This window comes from Podarcis filfolensis (genome assembly GCF_964270895.1).
Source record: "Podarcis filfolensis genome assembly, chromosome: 5".
Classification (NCBI taxonomy): Eukaryota; Metazoa; Chordata; class Lepidosauria; order Squamata; family Lacertidae; genus Podarcis; species Podarcis filfolensis.
The window spans coordinates 22,583,339-22,606,855 of NC_139608.1; the positions used below are offsets into that span (position 1 = coordinate 22,583,339).

The 23,517-nt window shown below is 44.6% G+C and overlaps 1 protein-coding gene across 1 annotated transcript; it reads right to left on the bottom strand.

The window, feature by feature from the left end:
• Positions 1 to 20,877: 20,877 nt before the first annotated feature.
• On the bottom strand, positions 20,878 to 23,154 carry RAP2B (RAP2B, member of RAS oncogene family). The gene has a single exon (XM_083613608.1). The coding sequence runs from the start codon at positions 22,326 to 22,328 to the stop codon at positions 21,777 to 21,779; it is 552 nt and encodes a 183-aa protein (XP_083469734.1). The 5' UTR covers positions 22,329 to 23,154; the 3' UTR covers positions 20,878 to 21,776.
• Positions 23,155 to 23,517: the final 363 nt, after the last annotated feature.

Genomic DNA, 23,517 nt, shown 5'->3' on the forward strand with positions numbered 1-23,517 from the left:
AACGCAGAGAAGAGGTCTGAAGTTTAAATTCTCTGATGATGCTGCTGCAGCAGAAGGAGGAGTCACAGCTTCTTCCACTTGCCAGTGCTGGGTACCTGTGGTTGTGGCTGCTTCAAGACTTAAAGCATGTGGCGCTTGGTCTGACTTCATCTTGGTGATAAGAACCTGGAATGAGTTTGGGGAGGGATATTTTGCAGGAAAAGCCAAAATGGATCAAGCAAGGAAAGCAGATGAGGATACAGGCCCCTGCAAGCTATCCGTCTGCAGGCCTTTCCTTTGGCAAAGTTATCTGCCTTCTGGCAGCCTGCTGGGTGAAAAGGAAGACAGGGAAAGGAGGAGATGAAAGGGATGTTCTCCTCCCACTTTTCCTCTGGCCTCGCTCACCACCAGCACGTGGCCCCTGACAGCTTACTTCCAAGGCAACATAGCCCTCAGCAGGAAAAAGGAGACCCCTGTCACTAGTTTAAAGGCCTTATGTCCCACCCATTTTGGCTGCAACAGGAAAAGCAGCTGTGAGCTTTTCACCAGGAGCAGAAAGACAAGAACAGTGAGCACAAACAAATATTGCGCATGGTTAGAGCACAGCAAGTCCTGCCTCCCGCTAGACAAACTGACACAAACTGGTAGAAATGAGAGCATTGTCGAAATGCAAATTTAAATCTGACAGGCCAAATAAATCTATTGTTTCCCCTTGCTATGACTAATGGGAAACCCGCGATGGCATCTACAGGAGCAGCTTCCTTCGCAGGAAAACACTGCAGTCTCAAAAGAGTGTCTTTCTTCCAGATACGTTTAATGAATGGTTGAGGAAGAAGGGATGGACAATACGATTCAAAACTCACGGAGCTTCAGCATCTCATGAATGACATGAACAGGGATTTTTCCTATGGCACATAATGTCTTTTCTATACGGCCCTACATGTTAGGGTCATCTCTTGATTTTTTGTTTATAATTATTTTGCAATACAATATTTATTCACAAGGTATCCTGTTGGGACAGCTGGCAGAGCGTGGCAGAGCTGGGAACCAACCGGGTGAAACTGAAGTGTGCCACATCCAACCAGCCCTGCAGAGATGGGGTTAGGATTGTGTGCGTAATAATTTTTCTGCTTGTAGCGATTTAATGCGGCGGTCTAAACCACTGAGCCTCTTGGGCTTGCCGACTGGAAGGTCGGTGGTTTGAATCCCCGTGACGGAGTGAGCTCCTGCTCCTCTGTTCCAGCTCCTGCCAACCTAGCAGTTCGAAAGCACACCAGTGCAAGTAGACAAATAAGTACTGCTGCAACAAGAAGGTAAATGGCGTTTCCGTGTGCTCTGGTTTCTGTCACGGTGTCCCGTTGCACCAGAAGTGGTTTCGTCATGCTGGCCACATGACCCGGAAAGCTGTCTGTGGACAAACTCCAGCTCCCTCGGCCTGAAAGCGAGATGAGTGCCGCACCCCATAATCGCCTTTGACTGGACTTAACTGTCCAGGGTTCCTTTACCTTTTTACCTTTACAGTGTGCTATGCTAGATGCTGCGTGGTGTTAAACTCAATTTTTATTGCTTCTTTTGTTTCGTTTATTTCGATACAATTTCCATTCAACGAAAGCACATAGGCTCTGGGATAATGATGAGAAAGCTTTCTATCAATTTATCATTACAGTATGAAGAACGGTTCCCAGATGGGATGGCTGTGCAAGGCTGGGACAGCAAAGAATGTTGTGGCGTGCCTATCAAATGTATTTCAGCACAAGATTTGTGGACTGCAGTTACAGAGATGGGCTCTGGTCCACAGATGTGTATACTATCATCAGTCTGGCCCAGACACATGCATACAGTGGTACCTCGGGTTAAGAACTTAATTCTTTCCGGAGGTCCGTTCTTAACCTGAAACTGTTCTTAACCTGAAGCACCACTTTAGCTAATGGGGCCTCCTGTTGCTGCTGCGCTGCCGCCACGCATTTTCTGTTCTCATCCTGAAGCAAAGTTCTTAACCCAAGGTAATATTTCTGGGTTAGCGGAGTCTGTAACCTGAAGCATATGTAACCTGAGGTACCACTGTACATAGAATCATAGAGTTGGAAGGGATGCCATGGATCATGTGGTCCAACTCCCTGCAATGCGGGAATATGCATCCATATGGGGATCAAACCCGTGGCCTTGGTATTATCAGCACCATGCTCTAGCCAACTGAGCTAACCGGCACGGCAATGTATGGCAGGTATGTAAGTACATATATACCACATTTTTCCGTGTATAAGATGCCCCCATGTATAAGACACCCCCTACTTTTGGAGACCCCAAATTTAGAAAATGGGCATATGCACTATCCGTCTACAGTGGTGCCTCGCAAGACGAAATTAATTCGTTCTGCGAGTGTTTTCGTCTTGCGCAGTTTTTCGTCTTGCGAAGCACGGTCAGTCGCAACTGCACCTCTTCAAGTGGTTTTCAGAAAAAAGGAAACAAACTCGCAAGACGTTTTCGTCTTGCGAAGCAAGCCCATAGGGAAAATCGTCTTGCGAAGCAACTCAAAAAACGAAAGCTCTTTCGTCTTGCGAGTTTTTCGTCTTCCGAGGCATTCGTCTTGCGAGGTACCACTGTATAAGATGCCCCCAGATTTTTAACCTTATTTTAAAGTAAAATAACCTAGTCTTATACATGGAAAAGTACAGTACATAATTTATTTGTATGCTCCCTTTCCACAGTTCAAACCGTGCTCAAGGCCACAGCAGTCAACTTTTCCCTTTTCTTGCGAGGAACCCTATTCGGAATAAGGGAATTTCCTTTAAAAAAGGGAAAACATTAACAGCTATGGTCAAGGCTGCTTACAACATGAAAAAAATATGTAACTGCAACAGAACAGAACAGAACATACAACATAACAAAAGCAGTCGATAAACAATAAATAAAATATTAAACAACACACAACCAAACTGAACTATTTCCACATAAATCACAAGGAGATATATACTAAAAATACAAAAATGGAACAATAAGTACTTCTAAAGCACAGAGAGGTCAAGATCCTGCAGCTTCTGCTCTGCACTCACACACTGGGAATTTTTTGTTCCCAGAGGCAAGACACCTCTGATGACCCAGGAAGCAGAGGCCTGTTTGCTAAGCAATGTGGTTACATGGAGTTTCTCCTCTCTTTAGGTTTTGAGAAATTGTGAAATGCAGCAGCAAAAAGATGATCATTCCTATTGTGATGCTATTGTGACGTAGGCACAGCTACGTGTGTGTTCCGAACCTGAAACAGGTATCTATAGCCACAGAGCTTCAGTGCCACCATCCACAAGCTTGGTGATTAGGGAATTCTGTTCTCAGAGTCTGTTGCATAGTTAACCCTCATTTTCACTGTCCGTACTGACTCTATTAAAACACCATTATCAAGACACGCTCACAGTTTCAGTCAGGAGTTCCTCTGTACTCCCCAATCTAATAGGAAAGCAATTTGATATGCATGGAGCTATTTCAGATGCAGGCAGTGTGCCAAGAGAACACTACCCAAAACTTAGGCATCGTACATTTTCAGCACAAAGTTTCTTTTATGTCAGGTATTTCACAAGATGGTGCATTACTGTGCCATATGTAGCCTACTTTGCATTGGTAATTGAAACAAATTGCAAGAATCCCCCCCAGACCTCTGTAATGTTTGTTTGTCGGACTGAGCGCTACCTTTGGGAAGTGCTACATGCACTTCTGTGGTTTCATGAAAGAGAAACGGGAAGCACTACAAAATGAAAAAGGAAATCATGCAAAGCTGAACCCCAATGAGCAATGGCTCGGATATTGGGGTGGCTCAGATATGAAACCACAGTATGAGCAGGTGTCGTGAACTGGCAGGACAACGGGGAGAAGGAACAGGATCCTGGCAAGGGGTGTAGCCAGGGGATGGGGGGGTGTCAGTTCACAGAAACCAGAGGGGGCCCTGAGGCATAGGGAGCAGCCAGAGGTATGCTCTCAGTGTTTCCCAAACTTGGTTCTCCAGCTGTTTTTGGACTACAATCCCCATCATCCCTTACCACTGGTCTTGCTAGCTAGGGATGATGGGATTTGTAGTCCAAAAAAACAGCTGGGGACGCAAGTTTGGGAAACACTGCTCTAGGAGGCAGAAGCAGGCAAGGGCCCTCAGCCCACCTCACTAGCTGGCCAGGTGGGGCTTTTTAGGTCTGGGAAGGGGGTTTTCAATTCATCAGCTGAAGCAGGCTTGGAACAGGTGAGGGTCACCTGCCTCATCAAGCCCAGGTGCTGCAATCAGCATGCAAAGTACAAAAGGGAAGCAGAGCTGAGGTGCTGTGTCTGTTCAACTTCCAGTGTTGATGGACTACAGCAGGGGTCAGCAAACTTTTTCAGCAGGGGGCCGGTCCACTGTCTCTAAGACTTTGTGGGGGGCCGGACTATTTTTTTTTTGGGGGGGAGAACAAATTCCTATGCCCCACAAATAACCCAGAGATGCAAATCTTAACCATCTTTAAGCAGAAAAGTAACGTGTGATGTTCCTTTACATTGGGTTCAAGTAGATGACTTCATTTTGCATTACTTGGATTTCGGGCTAGACTTTCGACACAGCTTTCACAACCGGCAATGCAACACTTCCTTGGGTGTGTGCCGTGCAGCAAGTGACAGCAAGCAATAGCTGTTAGTGCAAAGCCTGCCTAGAGGTCACTGTGTGGCTCAGAGTTAATTTTACAAAGTATAAGGGAAAGAGAAGACACCACCTTGGAAATGATGCTAAGGCACTGCTGGAAAGGGCTTCAGTGCATTCTTCTCTGTATGCGTAGCTACATCATGATTCAATGTGTGTCAACAGAGGAAGGAAAATAAGCCACAGTTCCCTAGAGGACATGTACACACAAGATATTTACTAGGGAGCTGATTTAGCACATATGATATCTGGGCTGATTTGACCATTTCTAAAAGCAGACCAATGAAATTATAATGTTGTATGAAGACCCTCAACACATTAACTTCTGTGGGCATGTGTGTGCATTGTGCAGGATGAGTAAGGCTTTCTGCATGCTCAGTTTCACTTTCGTTTCCTTTTTCTTTTTTTATTAGGCAATTTACAAAGCCCTGGGACAAGTTGCCCCTGACATTTGACAGCTGGTTTAGTATTAACAGCCTTAAAAAAAAAGGAAATTAAGTGGAAAAATGATAGCATTAGGATTTCAATTCCCAATGTGTGATTTTTCTTTTTCTGAAAATGCATTTTTTGAGATTTTTCAGTTAATAAAGAAAAAAAAAGATGTAGAGACGAGAGCAAAGACAAGAGCATAGATTTAAAGCATGTATATTTCTTTTACAGGTGGCAGCAAGGAAAAAAGGACGATTGATGCCATTGTAAAGAAGTCTTTTCATGTAAAAGGTGAGTTCAGATAAGTGCATCAATTAGACAAGCCAGAAGTTCTGAAAGACGGTAGCTACAGAATGGCCTGTTACAAAACTCCACCAGTCTGCAGCAAAAGTCTTTCCCCTTCTCCTGGTGTAACTGTTTTGTTAATTTTTTGTACTAGGGCTCTCCTAATATTCAATTCTGATAAACATGTAATAACCCCATTATGCGGGTGCAAATGGAGAATCTGAGCTCTTTTGGATCTGACTGTAGTCCCTAAAATGTAGCGGGAATTTTTAATATCAATATGTTAATATCAGACATTTAAAGTCTGAGCAGGTGTCCTTACAACCCCACTGCTTCTTTTATCACTCACGTTAGAAATCAAAATACCAGATATTTCTCTCTCATTGTTATCTGCCCATAACTGCCCACCCCACCCCCAGCAAACTTGACTCACCACCTTCTCGGCACAAAGCCGGGAATACCTGTCCTTGTGGTTTTGATGCTTCCGTCTAGACATTTATTTATTTTTAGGCTCTGCATGGCAGTTGCATTACATACACCTGAAAGGAAAGGTAAACAGTGACAAAGCGACAGGCCACAAAGCATTCCAGATACAAACGGAATATTTTGCTACACCCAGACAATGGGGGAAAGACTTTATAAAGGTCCGTAATCAGAAATGGTGTTTGTGGGAAGGAAGGACAGCAGAAGTCATTACAGGCTGGTGGTTTTAAAACTTACAGGGGATGTCCATAGTGACTGGCAAAATTCACAGTTCTTGTATTAATTTTCAAGGTCCTTAACACCTTGGGTCTAGGATACAACTTAAGGATCGCTGGATTCCTTACATCCCTGCTGATCACTGAGATCTTAATGGCTTCCCCATGGCTCAAATGCAAAGCTTCTATCCATCAGGAGTCCTGCATGAAGTATTTGGGACCCATTTCCCGCTCCACCTTTCTGTAAACTGATTAGTGCTTTTATGTACAATCAAGCAGTACACATATTCTGTCAAATAAATGGGGGGGGGGGAATCTGTGATGCTCCAGCGGGTTAAGTTGGTTACACTTTGCACTGGACTTTTGCCCATCATGTATAATGGATATCTGTGGCATGTGGCGATTTACATAAATAAATAAAAATTGTAGGGGGGAAAGTTAGGGCCAAAGGCAACAGCTTGTGAGGGTGACGGGGGGGGGGGGCTCTCACCTCCCTTGGTGACAATTGCCCTTGTTTTTATTGCATGCCCACACCATTCTTAAGACCTTGAGGGGGCTGGGGAACATTCCTGCCTTGAATAAATCACTGCCACCACAAGAAGGGGCTCCTTCCTCAGAGCAAGGCATTTGAGAAGTGGCCCAGAAGAGTGACGTCACCACTCCCCATTTTCCCAGGGTGACTAGAAAGTCAAGTTTAAAAATTGCCTAGAAGTCGACCTTAACTTCCAAACAGTGATTTAATACAATTTTGAGAGAGACTGTCTCGTCGCTTCAGGACAGCAGTGGTGGTGCAAGCGCCCTCACAGGCCAGATTTCCCAGACTGCCTCATTTTGACAAAGGGCTTCTTTCCCTTCCTTAGAACAAGGCAGAGATGGGGGGTGAGGCAGAGATGTAGCTGTGACAAAACATTAAAAGATATTGCACAGGTACGCTACTGAATTTTCCCAAGGGACTAAAGCAGAGTTGTCTGAACACACAAGGTTGTAAAATGGGGGTGAGACCGGGGTGTGCATCCCAGCTGCAGAGTTTTAAAGCACATCTCTTTAGCTGATGTGTAGCCAGCACGGGACTCCAGTTTGCAGAGCAAGAGGAGACAAAGAACACCTGAAACCACCTCAAAGGAAAACAGATATTCAGGCAAAAGGCATTGAAAGTGTGTATGGGGGGGGGGAGGTGTAGTGTTTGGCCTTAGCTGGAGACGGATGCTTAACAGTTGTCATTCCTGGAGATCAGAAGAGGAGAGGTGTAAATTGAAAAGAGATGTCCCAGGAGTTCTTGTCAGACAGGAGGCAAACATCACCTTGGACATTTGAAAGGATGCTTAGGATTTTGCAGGAACGGAAAAGGATGTTAGAATCAAAGCATCAGGTCCCCTTCCTGACATTCCTTTACTTTTTAACACTTCCTGTGGGCAGATTTCATCCTATTTTATTGCTTCCATATAAGAATAACTAGGGAATAGTGAAACTTTACCTTAATATGTATTGCAGCGTAAGTTCCCTCTTTTTTGTGAAAAGGTAGCAATTCATTTTTTTTAAAGGGAAAGCAATCTGTTTTCATACATTTCTAGTGTAAATCATCAACTTTACTACTAGAAACTTCATATCTTTAGTTCCTGTACTTACAAAATCTCTTTTACAAAGGTTCTCAGCTGCCTTTCAAACGTATGTCATTTTAAGTATTAGGTAGAAGACAGCGCTGTTCTGTAAGCTGAGGGAGTCAACTCATTTAAGTGATACCTAAAGTATAGGCCCAGTCATCTTTTATCGATCAAACCCACAAATTTAGAATTTTAGACATTTTAACACTCAGAAAGCTTGCAATTGTCCTATCTACACTTCGGGTGGGAGCGTCCTCTGGTACAAATTTCTTGGAGATCAAGATTCCCTCAGCAACATAATGGACCAACCAGTGGTTGTCACTCCAGAATTACCCTTACTGCATATATTCCTGAGTAACAACTCAAATTTACACAGCAGAAAACTTACGAGGAGCTAGACACACAATCACTAGACATTAGGAAGGCCTTGCAAACATGATGATAACTAACTGGTACAAACTGGTCTGGGAAAGATTGACAAATAAATTAAAGATATCCAAGGGACAAAATAACAAAGACAAATGTACGTCTGTCTGGTTTGATTTCATAGAACATGAACAAGCCTCCTGCCTAATTTAGCTACAATCTCAGCTTGACAATATCACTTCTCTTATGTTTCCTATCCTTTTTACCTGTAAGACAGTAAGAAAAGCCATTGCCAACTTAATCTCAATACCATTTGAGGAATATGGGGGAAATACCAGCACTTCCTTGTTCTGGGAAAGGTTGGTTATTGGAAAGTATCATACCACACTGCATGGATGCTTGGCACTGTTCTTCTTTTATGTTTTGTATTTGATCAAAAGCTTTGTATCTCAGTGGTCAAAGTTAGCATTTTGGATAATATATTGTCCACATGCTCTCCGTTGGGTGGTCATATATGCAACCTGATTGACCATTTAGTTTGTTTACAGTGATATAAAATTTGTTATAAAATTTAAAAACAACCAATCATTTTAAGTATAGAAATTGCCCCAAGTAAGCCAATTTCTGTCTCAATTCTTGGATCTACTTCAGCAGGAGTGGGGAGTCTCAGTTCCGGGGCCCAAAAGTGGCTCTCCGGGCCTCCTTATCCAGCTCTTTGGACTCTCTTGTCCAAAGGTCCTCCATTGGTCCTACATCCTCCAATGGTTGTGCTCTACATGCTTCTCAGCTGCTTTTGTCCGACTGGAATATGTACTTGAGCTATGATAACGTGGTAAATGGCCAGTGGCATGGGTTGATGGGAGTTGTAGTTCATCAACATCTGGAGGACCAAAGATTCCCTTGATCTAGGATCTCATAATAAAAACAGCTAAGGGTTGTGAGCAGCATCCAATGAAATGCTTCCACTAGGATAAGGACCTTTGGCTGTGCATTTGAATTTTCCCGCCTCCTGCTTTCCCACTGCCCCCTCCTAAATCTGTTATGGGTTTTCCTCAACCCTCCAGGGTAGATTTTTTGGGGGGTGTTGGTGGGGGGCAGGTCCACAGGGAGAGGAAGATCCCTTGCTCAAGTGGAAATCCTTGTGCATAAATACTTTGCTGGATATCTCGCTAACAAATGTATTGTGGTATATGCTCTCCTGGACAACAGACCACTTCACAAAAGCTTATGCGGTAAGAAATTCTTAGTCTTCCAGGTGCCACAAGACACCGTTGTCCTTGCTGTAACTAACAACTATCCCTCTGCAAACTGTTACAATGGAAGGAGCTTATAGTGTTAGAGGCAGAGCCTGGGATTAGAACTCAGGAGCCGCTGCCTCCAGCTACTAGAGCATGCCAGAAAATCTTAGCATTCGCAGGATTAGCCACATAAATAACAAAAAGTTCAGACAGGCTAAACTGAAAACAGACAGAGCTAAGCATTGGGCTTCCTTCAGGCAGATGATAATGCATCTGGACCAGGGACACTTTGTTGGTTGATAAGCTTGGTAAGATTAGTGTAAATAGCTACAGAAGCAGAATGCTAATAGAAATGGCAGTCAAGGGTATCTGCTAAAAGCCAGGAAAACATATGTAAGTAGACACACACACACACACACACACACACACACACACACAATGCCTTTAAGGAGTTGAAATGTTCATTTAGTTCATTCAACTTTAAAAGCACACTCGCCATTAATTTGCCAATGTATTGTAGAAATATTCTCTTCCCTTTATATAATCTACAGCGCACAGTGGCTGCACTCTGACACATACAGTAGGTATCTATGTTCTCTCAGCTGTGATCTCTTATTTTCCACTATTCCAGAGATGTCCAGCTGATGGGCTACATGCAAAAAGTCCAGATAACAGCTATAACGTAGCACGGAGGCATACTTCTCAGACCAGCGATTCCGATCTGTTTAAGCATGCCAAACTCTGTGCCAGATTATGGCCTATAATACTCCTGCAATATAGTGGAATGGTATCCAGACCAGAAAAAGAAAACACGACAGTAGTAGGGGATATCTACAATGGTTCTGGGTTAACTAGGGAACAGTGACAGAAAGAGTAGGGCCTAGACTTGGTCATATTTAGAGAAGACCCGCTGAAAGTGATGAACATCTCAAGTCTCATTGATTTCAGTGGCTCCCCTTCCATGAAGACTATACAGTGGTACCTCGGGTTACAGACGCTTCAGGTTACAGACTCCGCTAACCCAGAAATAGTACCTTGGGTTAAGAACTTTGATTCAGGATGAGAACAGAAATCGTGTTCCGGCGGTGCGGCGGCAGCGGGAGGCCCCATTAGCTAAAGTGGTACCTCATGTTAAGAACAGTTTCAGGTTAAGAATGGACCTCCAGAACGAATTAAGGTAAGTTCTTAACCTGAGGTACCACTGTATTTGTTTAGGTCTCTCCTGTGTGGTCAGACAGACTAGAGCAAGCAGAGGAAGAGGGTGAGCAAGAGGGTTCACCTCTGAATTGCCTGAGGGCAAGTGATCATACTACAAACAGAAGGAAGGAGCAGCCTTGTTAAGGGAAGCAAGGAACCAGTTCAGCCACCTCCTGTACCAGTCTCAGCATTCCCAAACCTTAACAGTGCCCGTTTCTTCATTATATCATCAGCATGGCTTAAATGAGGAAGATTTGCAGGGGCCAAGAGTGAACTACTTCATGATTACTCTTCATTGAATTTGTTAGTCAGATTACACACTTGCAAATAAAGATGCCCCGAGCTTAAAAGGGCACCCAAGCCCTGGTTAAACAACTTTTCTCAATCCACTCAGATGTTTCTACAGTAGCCGTATTAATACATTCCAGCAGCGGCCTTAGATTGCAAAATATGAAACTTAACTCGTGGGCATTATGAAGGCATTAATCTTCCACCTGTCACTAATACTGGCTAGGCAGTTTTTCAACTATCTGCCCTCAACATTGCTAGTTGGCCCTTTGGGGATTAAATCTGTAAAGTGCTGCCTGCAAAAGTGTTATCAGAGGTTACAGCCACACAAAATTAGCATCCAAAATATATACCTAGTGCTCTCATTTCAAATGTGCATTATTAGTCTACACGGCAGAGTTCATATCCACCAATGGGCTAATTATACCAGAAGCAATATTTCCAAGTGACTTTCTTTCAGTGTTCCTCTCTTATTTAAAATCAGGGAGAAGGCATGGAGAGTTTCATTCCAGATACAGCAAGCTGAGCATTATTGGATCCTGCAGATCAAAGTATACTGGCTTCTCCTTATTTTAACAACACTGTGATTCTTAATACAGTACAGTGTTTTCAAGTGCTGAAAGCATTTCACACACATTGCCTCATTGCAATCCTAACGACAACCCCATAAGGCAAGACGACAGTAATATTATCCCCATAAGGCTGAGAGAGTGTAACCACCAATGAATTAATTAAGGATCTAGGAGTCTTGGTCGACCACAAACTTGACATGAGCCAACAGTGTGACGCGGCAGCTAAAAAAGCCAATGCAATTCTGGGCTGCATCAATAGGAGTATAGCATCTAGATCAAGGGAAGTAATAGTGCCACTGTAGTCTGCTCTGGTCAGACCTCACCTGGAGTACTGTGTCCAGTTCTGGGCACCACAGTTCAAGAAGGACACTGACAAACTGGAATGTGTCCAGAGGAGGGCAACCAAAATGGTCAAAGGCCTGGAAACGATGCCTTATGAGGAACGGCTAAGGGAGCTGGGCATGTTTAGCCTGGAGAAGAGGAGGTTAAGGGGTGATATGATAGCCATGTTCAAATATATAAAAGGATGTCACATAGAGGAGGAAGAAAGGTTGTTTTCTGCTGCTCCAGAGAAGCGGACACGGAGCAATGGATCCAAACTACAAGAAAGAAGATTCCACCTAAACATTAGGAAGAACTTCCTGACAGTAAGAGCTGTTCGACAGTGGAATTTGCTGCCAAGGAGTGTGGTGGAGTCTCCTTCTTTGGAGGTCTTTAAGCAGAGGCTTGACAACCATATGTCAGGAGTGCTCTGATGGTGTTTCCTGCTTGGCAGGGGGTTGGACTCGATGGCCCTTGTGGTCTCTTCCAACTCTATGATTCTATGATTCTATGATTCTAATGTCTGAGATGGGACTTGAACCAGGGACCTTTGGATCTGTAGCTCAGTCTCTTGGACACTACACTGCACCAGTTCCTTAACATTTAAATAATCAGGCTTAACTGCTGCACCCTTCAGTAGATATATTCATTTCAAAAAAGTTGCAATTTTTCTTTCCTGTCTCCTGTGACTTCATCAGCAGTCGCATAGCAAGGAGAAATCCAGCAGTTCTTATCATTGCACCTACACATTTTAAAAGCCTATTACTTAAGCATTTAAAAAGGTAAAGGGACCCCTGACCGTTGGGTCCAGTCGTGGCCGACTCTGGGGTTGCGGCGCTCATCTCACTTTATTGGCAGAGGGAGCTGGCATACAGCTTCTGGGTCATGTGGCCAGCATGACTAAGCCGCTTCTGGCGAACCAGAGCAGCACACGGAAACGCCGTTTACCTTCCCGCCGGAGCGGTACCTATTTATCTACTCGCACTTTGACGTGCTTTTGAACTGCTAGGTTGGCAGGATCAGAGACCGAGCAATGGGAGCTCACCCCATTGTGGGGATTCGAACTGCCAACCTTCTGATCGGTAAGTCCTAGGCTCTGTGGTTTAACCCACAGTGCCACCCGTGTCCCTACTTAAGCATTTACTCTACCAGAAAAAAAGGTCTGTCAAACTGTTGGAAGTACAAAAGCAGGGATCAGTTTGTAATTTAAGGGTTAATTTTATTAGTCTTAAAGTCAACTAGACAGGAGGGGGTGGATGTGTTGCTGAGCAACTGGGTGGAGTAGCATGATCTATGCTGAGGTACCACATACCCCAATTGGCTGTGTGGTTCTAAGGAAGTTTTTACTTTGTATGTTTGGTCTAATGTCCCCTTGATATATTCAAAGCCTGATATGAGAAAGACAAAACTTGTCTGTTCTTTTCTCCTCAGATTATACAGGTTTATAGCTGTTGCTCCAAATACAGTCCACAAGTTCTTTGCTACAGAATACTCTACTCTAGAGCAAATGACTTATAGATGGCCTATCCCATTTGCTACTGTGTCCAAGTCACCAATAAGTATCAAGGTCAGATTTATGCACAAGTTAAGTAAACCACAATTTAGGGCCTCAGATGATGAGGGCCTTCTAAATTAAAAAGTCTACATTTCAAGTTTTACACAACTGGTTAGAAAATAAATACATTTTATTTAGATTCTTAGTTTTTGCTTACATCCTCCCCTCTCTACTGGTCTATATCCAACTACAACACTTTATTATTTCTGTTTGCATTGGCTTTTCTGTTAGACTAATGCACTTTTTTTTTTTTGCTAAAAACTATGCAGCTTCCTAACTTTGACATAGCCTAGGGCTCAGAATGTCTTACTCCAGCTCTGATGGGCATGGAAAAAAACATTTTCTGCCTATGTGAGCAAAAGGTATTCCCTTAGAAAAGAGCTGCACAAATTATATCGTGGTCAAACATACACAGTTTAGAAGAGAAAATGTTTCTTTACAAATTTAGCAACTTTCCTTTGAAATCTTACTCAATATGCATCAAGAAATTGCAATAAAACACCCAAGAATTTATTGTTCCTTTCCCAGTACAAGTAGAGATCAGCTGCAGGTTTCTTGTTATGACTCATGGACATTTGGTTGACCCAAACGGGGCTAAGGGCTATTTCAAATGTCTCTTATTACTTACAACACATCTTTGTCAAAGTCTGAATGGTGGGAATGCTTCCTTATAAGATAAGTGTATGACAAAGAAGGATTTAAACTGGTCATAATTTGATAAGAAAAGCAACTTAGACATAACTTTCCCAATCAGTGAATGGCATGTTATTCAATGGAACAAAAGGAAAAGCTGTCCTGTTAAAAATAAAATGGTATTGAAATTGAATGTTGTTTAGATAGATTTGAGTTATTTTATCTGGCACCTAAAATTAAGCTTGCTTAGGTTGGAGCTAAACATTTGGTAGCAAACACAGGATTCCTAAGCCCATGTTTGCTTCCAACAGGCAATCTGGGATCCCATTTGCAAAGGAAAAGCAGCAGGTAGGAGGTATGCTTAACCCTTCCCACCGCCTTAACTCTGCAATCTCTTCCCCTTCACCCAGCCCCAGTATTGGATTTCCTGATCAAGTGAAAAAGAGCAAGGAGTGATTCCCAAAATGAGTGCCAAAATTATGGTTAGAAAATGTTACAGAGGAGAAGTAGATAAATAGGTACCGCTCCGGCGGGAAGGTAAACAGGGTTTCCGTGCGCTGCTCTGGTTCAGCAGAAGCGGCTTAGTCATGCGGGCCACATGATCCAGAAGCTGTACACTGGCTCCCTCGGCCAGTAAAGCGAGATGAGCGCCGCAACCCCAGAGTCGGCCACAACTGGACCTAATGGTCAGGGGTCCGTTTACCTTTACTGCTGAAATAAAGGAGGCTGGCCCGGGAAGCCACTTGGATGCAGACACCCATGATTTACAATAGGGCAAGCCCAACTTTTTGTACCAGGTGAGCTGCAAGAGAACTTCAACACAGAACCCACAGGCTGCACACTGCCTTGCTGCGCAGGCGCAGGGAGTGAGGCCAGAACTTGCCCCCCCATCCCAAGCCCTCAGGCTGCCATCCCAGAGCTGCCTAAGCAAGATGCTGGACTTTGGGAAGGAAGTGTGAGGCTCTAGCAGAGTTCTAGGGCCCTCCCACCTCCTTCCCAAAGGTAGGAGAGCCTTAACTAGGCTTTAGAAAGGTGGGGGGACTCCAGGACACTGGCAGAACCCTCACATCTCCTTCCCAAAGCCCAGCACCTCGCTTACCTGGCTTTGTGAAAGCAGCACAAGATCTGTGGGCAGGGGCGTCAAATGTTGCTGAGAGCCACCCAAAAAGGCATTGAGAGTTGCATGTGACTCTTGGGCCAGACACTGGACCGCCGTGATTTAAAATATAACTTTGCCTTTAAATGCACATTTCTCTCAAAATACCCATCTCTGAACTTCTCAAAATACCTTTACAAATATATTTATAACTGTATTTTACCGATGTTTTCCAAGTGTGAAATCCAATAGATAGCTACATCTCAATCTACACAGTAGTCCAGGAGAGGAAGATCAGGTTGGAAACTGCAACACCCAAATTCCTCATGCATCCCTAGACAGGGGTGAATTGGGAACTATGAAAAAGCTGTTCTGAGTTCCTTGGAGAAAGTGATGTATCAAGTGTATAAATTAGTATAAACTATTTTCCTCCTGGTTCATGGCGCACTGCATAACTTTACCCGATATTGTCCCAAAGCAATACCCCTTGACACACAATTATGCTCAATAACAAGTATTATAGCAGAAAGCATGTCAGACTGAATTCAACTCCTGCTTGGCCACAAACTCACTGAGAGCACATCCTTACTCATGTCTACTCAAAAATAAGTCTGACTTGAGTCCCATGGAACTTACTACCAGGTGTGTACAGGAATGGCACAGCCTGAGTAATACCATCAGTCTATAATTTGTAACTTTATGGTGGAGCTGTTTGACTTACCTTGAGGGTTTATGAACGATGAATGACCAGACAGATTACAAAGCCCTTTCACACTCTAAAAGCACCCTAGAAAATGCATGAAACTAAGTAGCTGAAAACACCTGCTCAACTGAGTTTCACTTCTGCCTCAAAGTATAAATTCCTGAAGCCACTTTCATAATCTGCAACAGACACATCCATCCCTCTTCACTACATTCTGTTTGGTTCTTTAAAAGAACGAGAGAGAAAATGCAATGTCGTAGGAAAGTTCATTGCTTTGAATGCTGGCAGAAGTTTATCAAGAATCCATAAATTTCAGGGTGCCTATGCAGAATATGTCTTAGTCAAGGTACCACCCTTAATAATTTGGCAAGTGACTAAAAATAAAGCCTGAACATACTTCAGCACAGATTGTCTTCATGAAATGTGGTGCTGAGAGTATTTCAGTTCCAAATGTCTGAGAAGCCCCTATAAGATACAAGAGGCTCAGAGATCACAGATAAAATTTTCCATTCAGTGAAGCAACCAAATCTCCCCCCACAAGCCGTGCTTCCTGTACCATTAGATATCATCTCCATAACGTAACAAATACCGAGGCTGTAGTGATAATGACCTGCCTGCCTAAGCTATTCTTTATACAATCTGAAGTTGAAATCAGATATAAATGGAGATTGTCCATCAAAGTACAGCTACTCTTAAGTGTTTCTTTTTCGTCTCCAACAATTCAGAAAGACAGGATGACTATAAAGACACCCACAGCTCTACCCTTGGGGCGTACAATCTCTGAAGATCTATACGGATTTTTAAATCATCAACATCAAACGCAACTATTATGGCTTGCAACCAATGGTGGCTTTGCCTTAGCAGAAATAGCCTCTGCTTGTGCAAATTAGGTGACCTGCTTTTTGCTCAACTCCCCTATCCACTTCCCCAAAAAGCTAATTTTACTTTTTTCAGGGCGGGGAGGGGACCCTCCATAACTGAATATAATGCAGACGGCTGCAGTAAGTCCTGGCATCCGCTCCCAGTTTCACTTAATGAGTGAAACTTTCCTTATGAGTAGAACTGCACAAAATTCTTGCCATACCTTTACTGTATTTAAAAATTGTTAAGATTCCACAGAATGGCCACTCCTGCTTTCAAGATTTCCTGCTGGATTCCCATCTCTCTAAAACACAAGTATTTAACCCGAACCCCCATTCTGTTCAACACTCCTAAAATCTCCTAAAATACAACAGCTTATTGTAAAAGATTACCAAATCATCATCACAGACCAAGTTTCTTTGGATCAACACTTGTTTGCATAGGAGAATGCAGACCTGTCTTATAAATTGCAAATGGAGCTGAAAATGTTCACGGTCTTACTCCATCGAACAGGTCCAATATACATTTTTATGTTTATACAGATGAACGTTACTGTTTTGCAATCTCTGCCCTGGGCCATGATTTGAAGACCAGCAAGGCCTGGATTGGAAAAGGTGAGCAACTCAGTGAGCAGGATTAGCAAATGGGGCATTACACAAGCTATATTCTGAAACCCCTCCATCCTTGGCAGCGTTTAACTCTCCTTTCCATTATGCTAGGCTGGATAAATGCTTCTGACAATGCAGTTAAAGCAGAAGGCTGCAATTCCCAGGAAGGAATGGTTTTTGGCAATTTTGCTTTAGCAGATGCAGCAGTTAACCCCCCTCTCCTTATATTAAACTATCCAGGTCCCAAGAGCACTGATAGCCTATATACTTCCTCCTCCTCCTCTAAGGCCTCACAACTATTACATTATCATTATGTCAGTTGTGTTTTGCCTGCATGAACAACTCTGGAGGAAGCAAATACATGAACAAGCGCCATTGCAGTTATAATAAATGCAGGGCGTGGGGCTAGCCAAGAGGGAACAAACTGAGAATTTGGTTCTGTTCAGCTCCAGAGGTTTTCGCACAGCAAAGATCAGACTTTGAGCAACTTGGAAGAGAATCCAGAGTGAATTGTGGAATCCAGGATGGATCCATTCCAGCCACGGGCAATGATAGGCTATTTTGAGCAACCCACCAAGGCTTCCCTGCAGCAAGGCTTTGGAACATGCACACGAACAGCGTCCAGGCTGCACATGCTTCTCCTTTTGTGCTTTTTCTGGAAACTGATCGCATGTGGCAGGTCCAGGGTCTGTTCCACAAATACTGTACTTCCACTCTGGTCAATACCCCACACTCTGGTCAGGATAAAATTATGTCTATGGCCTGTTATGCCCCCTGTAGTTTCAAGCTCATTTAAGTGACTATTCTTGAACGGTTCCCCAAATAAAATGCTTACTAATATGTGTCAGGTAGGTCTGGAAGTTCCTTTTTTTTTCTCTTTAGGAAGCACATGCACAACTTAGGAAAGAAAAAAACCCCACATTCTCATTACTGCCTCACACAAGTGGTATCTGAAGAAGTGTGCATGCACACGAAAGCTCATACCAAGAACTAACTTAGTTGGTCTTTAAGGTGCTACTGGAAAGAAAATTTTTTTTTTGTTTTGACTATGGCAGACCAACACGGCTACCTATCTGTAACAAGTGGTATTTGATAGCCCACTATGCTCTTTTTGTTGGGTCCCTCTCTGGTAAACATCAGTAGGCTTGAATCTATGGCATTATGTTTTCTTTTAATATAAAGAGTAACGAGATACAAGATGAACTCTGAACTGAGTATCATAGTCACTTCCTTTAGAGAGAACCTAAATGAGCACAAAACCTGAGCAGTCTAAAGACTTGCTATTTTATGGTGTGCCCGTTCTGGCTTAAGCACAGCAAATGCAAGGGCATTAAAAAAAAACAAAAAACAAAGAGAACTACTTTTATTTTGAAGAAAGTCTCACAGAGCTCAACAGATCCTGCTTCTGAATAAGCAAAACTAAGCATCACTATCCAAAAGTGCTCCAAAATTAAGACACTACCTCAAGCTCAGACCAAGACCATGAAATGGTTTCAGTGCTTAAACATTGCCCACATTTGCAAGGCAAGTTCACCTGGACCTGTACACCAAAGGTGCAATTAAGTTTGTGGCGTTTGATGATTTATCGTTTCCAGGCAATTAAATCTGCTTTAGTAAGTCCCACAGTGTTAACATTAGGAGACATATTGCAAGGTTAGCCTAGACCAGGGTTTCCGAAACATGGGTTGTTTTGGGACTACAACTCCCATTATCCCTAGCTAGTGGTCAGGGATGATGGGAATCGTAGTCCAAAAACAGCTGGAGATGAACTTTTGAGATAGGCTACACTGTGAAGTTCTCTGTGAAGGTGACTTGAACTTCCCTTTATTTAAAGGTTTTTAAAAATACTAAAATCATGCTATATATGATCTGGTATAGTAGAATGGCACAATGCAAATTCACTAAACGTGATACATAAGAATTCACCAAAAACAAGAAGTTTTCTAAACAAGAATAATTTCTTTCCTGCTTCTCAGTTCAACCTACTGCAAACCAGGCAAGCTTTCAAATCAAACAGCAGGCACCCACTTCCAGATTGTAGAACTCCCTTTCATTTACTTACTAGACTTAACAAACTACTGTAAGTTTTAGTTCAATTAACCAATTAAATATTCATTGACCCTTAATTTATCCACTTCCATAGCCTGCTTCAAAGAACACCTAACACCTTTTGTTGTTTTTGTTAAAAATAAATGCCTTGAACTGCCAGCAGGGATTGGTATCCAGGCACTAACTCCACTACCATTTCACACACACTGCAAAACGCATCCTCATACATGAGTGTTGACATGAATGTGTGAATAGAGAAGCAGTTCAGTCTCTTCTAATGAAACACATTTTTCAGCTTCCAAAATGAGTCTGCTAACTGATTGCTGGATCATAAATGAGGCAAAATTACCATTTCATCCCATTCGAGGATTCAGGAAACATGAGGGGTTTTAAGATGAGCAATGCACTCTTAACTGCATTTACACAGAAGTTACCACTGAATTCAGTGGGCCTTCCTTAGGATTTCAGCCTCTGACTTCCAAATGTTTTAATGATTGATACAGTGCAAGTAATTCCTAATTTTTTATCTTATGGCAGCTTCTCTGAGCTCCATGTAACTTTACTTGTAGTGAACCTGCTAAAAACTGGGATGCACAACAAATTAGAAGAGTATCTAGCTGTGCAATGTATTTAAAACACTGGTGCATACCTGCACATATAATTTAGAGCAGTGCTCTTCAAACACCAGATGTGGGTAGACTATGACTCCCATCATGCTTGATCATTGGGCTACGCTTGCTGTGGATGATGGGATTTGGAGTCCACCCACATCTGGGGAGCCCAGGTCAAGGAGCACTGATTTAGATGATTCAAAATACCATTATAAATCAGTTCAAAGTATTAGCTGGATACACCAAATCTCACAGGCTGCAAATCCCTTTTCTCAAGTCATGTTACTAGGCCAGGCTTCACCAACCTGGTGCTGTCCCCCCCCCCCAGATGTTTTGGATTACAACACTGCTCAACCCTAGGCTATGCTGATGTGAGTTTTGGCCCAAAACATTTGAAGAGCAACAGGCTGACAAAGCTTTTAGGCAGTTATTTGTGTCTGACCATTTGCAATCTACTAGGATTGCACATTTAATCACAATACATAAAAACCCACAAAACTTTTCTTTTTGTAAAAAAATGGCAACTGTATTAAAAGTTTTTTTTTTTTAAATGAATAAAACATCTATTAAATGTCTGTCCAGGATTTAAAATTACAGTTATCGAGATTCTGTTTTCCAGGTACATCACATTACAATTCTTTTCATTGCTGGTTGAAGGTATATCTTTTACAAGGAGAACACACACACAAAATAAAAAAATTGCTAATACCTGTGAACTTGAATTTTTTTAATAAAAAAAAAACCCTGAACGCCATGGAAACTAAACTGAAAAAAAGGCTCAAATGGAAAATAAGAAGAAATTAATTCTGTTAATAATAGGCCCTTTTGTTCTGGCTTGCTCTGTATGGTTACAGAAAGGAAATGGTTAAGTAGGGGTTTTTTTTAGTAGTAGATAATGGGATTCTTGGAACCTCCACAGGTTGGCACTGGCTGCAACAGCTGTTTTGAAGGCACTCTGCAGACACAGGGCTGCTGTTGGCCCTGCATCACATTCTAGGAAGTATTTGTACTTTAGAGAGCTAGTTGTCAAAATTGGTTATCGCCAACCCCCACCCCCTTGAATTAAATTAAACCATCTCCTAGCCCTCCCACCCACCCGCCCTCCTTCCCAAACCAAACCCCACAAAACACACAACTTAAAAATTGTGCAGATCTGTAATGTTTTCACAGCCGATTTTCTTTTTTTAAAAAACAACAACCAAAAAGACAAATAAATGAATGCTCTCCATTCCCTCCCTTTCGATACAGCAGGTAAACAAAAATAGAAGATTTCACAATTAAATCAGCAGACACTTCTCTGGCACCTCGCACACCGTATTGGCATCAGTGTTATTAAAAGTCCCAAGCAGTACACGTGCAATACTTCTCCAGATGGGATAGGCTTGTTAACAAATATTCCAACTTTGCATAGAAATCCGCAAGAGCCAAAAGTTTCCTAGTCACTGGCGGAGTTCGGACTGGCAAGTGGAGGGGTCTTTCCCTTCTCTTCTCCCCTCCAGGAACACAATCATTCCTTCGCTGCTGCTCCCCTTCATCTCTTGTTAAAAGCAATGGCTAATTCCCCCACTTCTCTCTGCACACACACAAAAAAACTCCCCCACTGGTTCTTGGTTGCCAATACAGCCCTCTCTGCAAGGAGGTACTTACAAGAAATAAGCAACAATCAAATGGATGGCATATACATATTGGAAGCGCCACACTTCCAACGGGATTTGTGTGTGTGTGTGTGTGTAAGGGGGAGTGGGTGGGGTATATTTTTTGCACCAGATGTTAACGAGAGACAATGCATACCCATGACAGCGATAACCACCAGCAGCAGCAATAGCATAAGAAGCCGTAACCTGGAAGGAATCCGGGTGCAATGCAAAATTGTTTCAAAAGCTGGAATTTCACAGGAGGACAACATTGCTGCCACAGCCGCTGTGTGTGTGTGTGTGTGTGATGGTGTTGTAAACCTTTAAATTCAAGGAAAAAAAGGAAATTTTTTAAAAAAAAACAATAGAAAGCAATACAGTCGTGATGTCCTCTCCTCCTTTCAGAGGATCACGCAGGAAGAGCAGCATTGATCGTCCCCGTTGGGTTGGGAAGCGTAGTTCATCTGCCGGACGATCTCTGCAAAGAGTTCGTCCACCGAGGCTTTGTTTTTGGCTGAAGTTTCCATGAAGGGGCAGCTCCAGTCTTCGGCCAGGGCTTTGCCTTCCCCGAACGAGACCTCCCTCTCGCCCTCCAGGTCCACTTTGTTGCCCACCAGGATCATGGGCACCTTCTCGTACCTCTTGACCCGGATGATCTGGTCCCTCATGGGCTTGATGTCCTGGAAGCTCTGCTGGTTGACGAGGCTGTAGACCAAGATGAAGCCTTGCCCGTTCTTGATGTACAGGTCCCGCATGGAGGCGAACTGCTCGGTGCCGGCCGTGTCCAGGATCTCCAGCACCGAGGGCGAAGAGTCCACCTCGATCTCCTTGCGGTAGAAGTCCTCGATGGTGGGGTCGTACTTCTCGATGAACGAGCCCGTCACGAACTGCACGGTGAGCGCCGACTTGCCCACCCCGCCCGAGCCCAGCACGACCACTTTGTATTCTCGCATGGCTCTTCGGGCGCCGGCGGCGGCGGCGGCAGCAGCGCCGGGCTGCGCGCCTCAGCCGGCCGCCTTCCCTCGCCTGCTGCTGCTGCGCTCTCCGGCTCCCCTCCCACCCTCCGAGAGAAAGAAAGAAAGAGAAAGAAAGAAAGCACGGAGGGGAGAGGGAGGCAGGCAGGCAGCTGAGGGGGAAAGCCGCCCCTCGACGGAAACGGAGGCGCCCTTTCCTCTCTTCGCGGGAAGGCACTGGAGGGGCGCAGCGGCGGCGGCCGGGTGAAAAGGGCAAAGGCGCCCGCCTTCCCCCGCGCCCCGGCAGAAGGGAAAGGAGCGGCGGCGGGAGCTCCGAGCCGCTTTCGCAAGGCAAGAGCTGCGCCTCAGCAGCACGACGACGACGAGGAGGAGGAAGAAGGGAAGCGGCGGCTGCTTCTGCTGCTAGGGGCGGCGCGGAGGCGGCGCGCGCTGGTTCCAGTGGCGTCCCGGCCGCGGGGAGAGCTGCTGGGCGAGGAGGCGCGCACCGCGCGCTGCTTCGGGGCGCCGCTGGCCAGGTCCATCCCTCCTCCTTCTTCTTCGCTGGCGGCCGGACCCGCGACGCCCTCCGGTGAATCACTCGCTTCTCTCGGCTGCCGACCCCATTGGGCGCCGGGGCGCTCCCCTTCCAACCACCTGAGAGGAGGAGGAGGAGGAGGAGGAGGCGAGGCAAAGCGGACGGCACATCACGCGCGCACGCCCCGTTCGCTCCGCTTCCTCCGCTCCGGATTGGCTGCAGGCCCGCTGCTCGCCGAGCGGCCCAGGCTCATTGGCCCAGGCGGCGGGCTGCCTCGTGGATGGGGTTCTGGAGGAAGGGGATTGGCCCGGCAGCAGCTGTTTCTTTCTTTCTGGCGCGCCCCGCCTCCTCCCCCGCGCGCTCCTCCTTGTTCTCCTCCTCCTCCTCCGCGCCCTCCCGCGAACGCGAGAAGTTTGGGCGGATAGTGTGGGAAACGGGGATGAGCGGCGTGGGCGGCGCTGGGGGCGGGGAAGGGAAAGAAGAATGGGATGGGGGGGGGGGGAGAGAAAAAGCAAGCCGGGTCAATGGGAAGCGGAAGCCTCGGTGCACCCCGAGAGGAGCCCTTGAGAGCTGCAGGAAGTAGGCTTAGCTGACTCCACGGAGCAGGTTTGAGCAAGTTGTCGGCAGGGCAGTCCGATTTCTGCCTGAGCCCGG

Bases quoted from the DNA above. Each gene is read 5' to 3' on its own strand.
- RAP2B (XM_083613608.1), bottom strand. From the start codon at position 22,328: ATGCGAGAATACAAAGTGGTCGTGCTGGGCTCGGGCGGGGTGGGCAAG.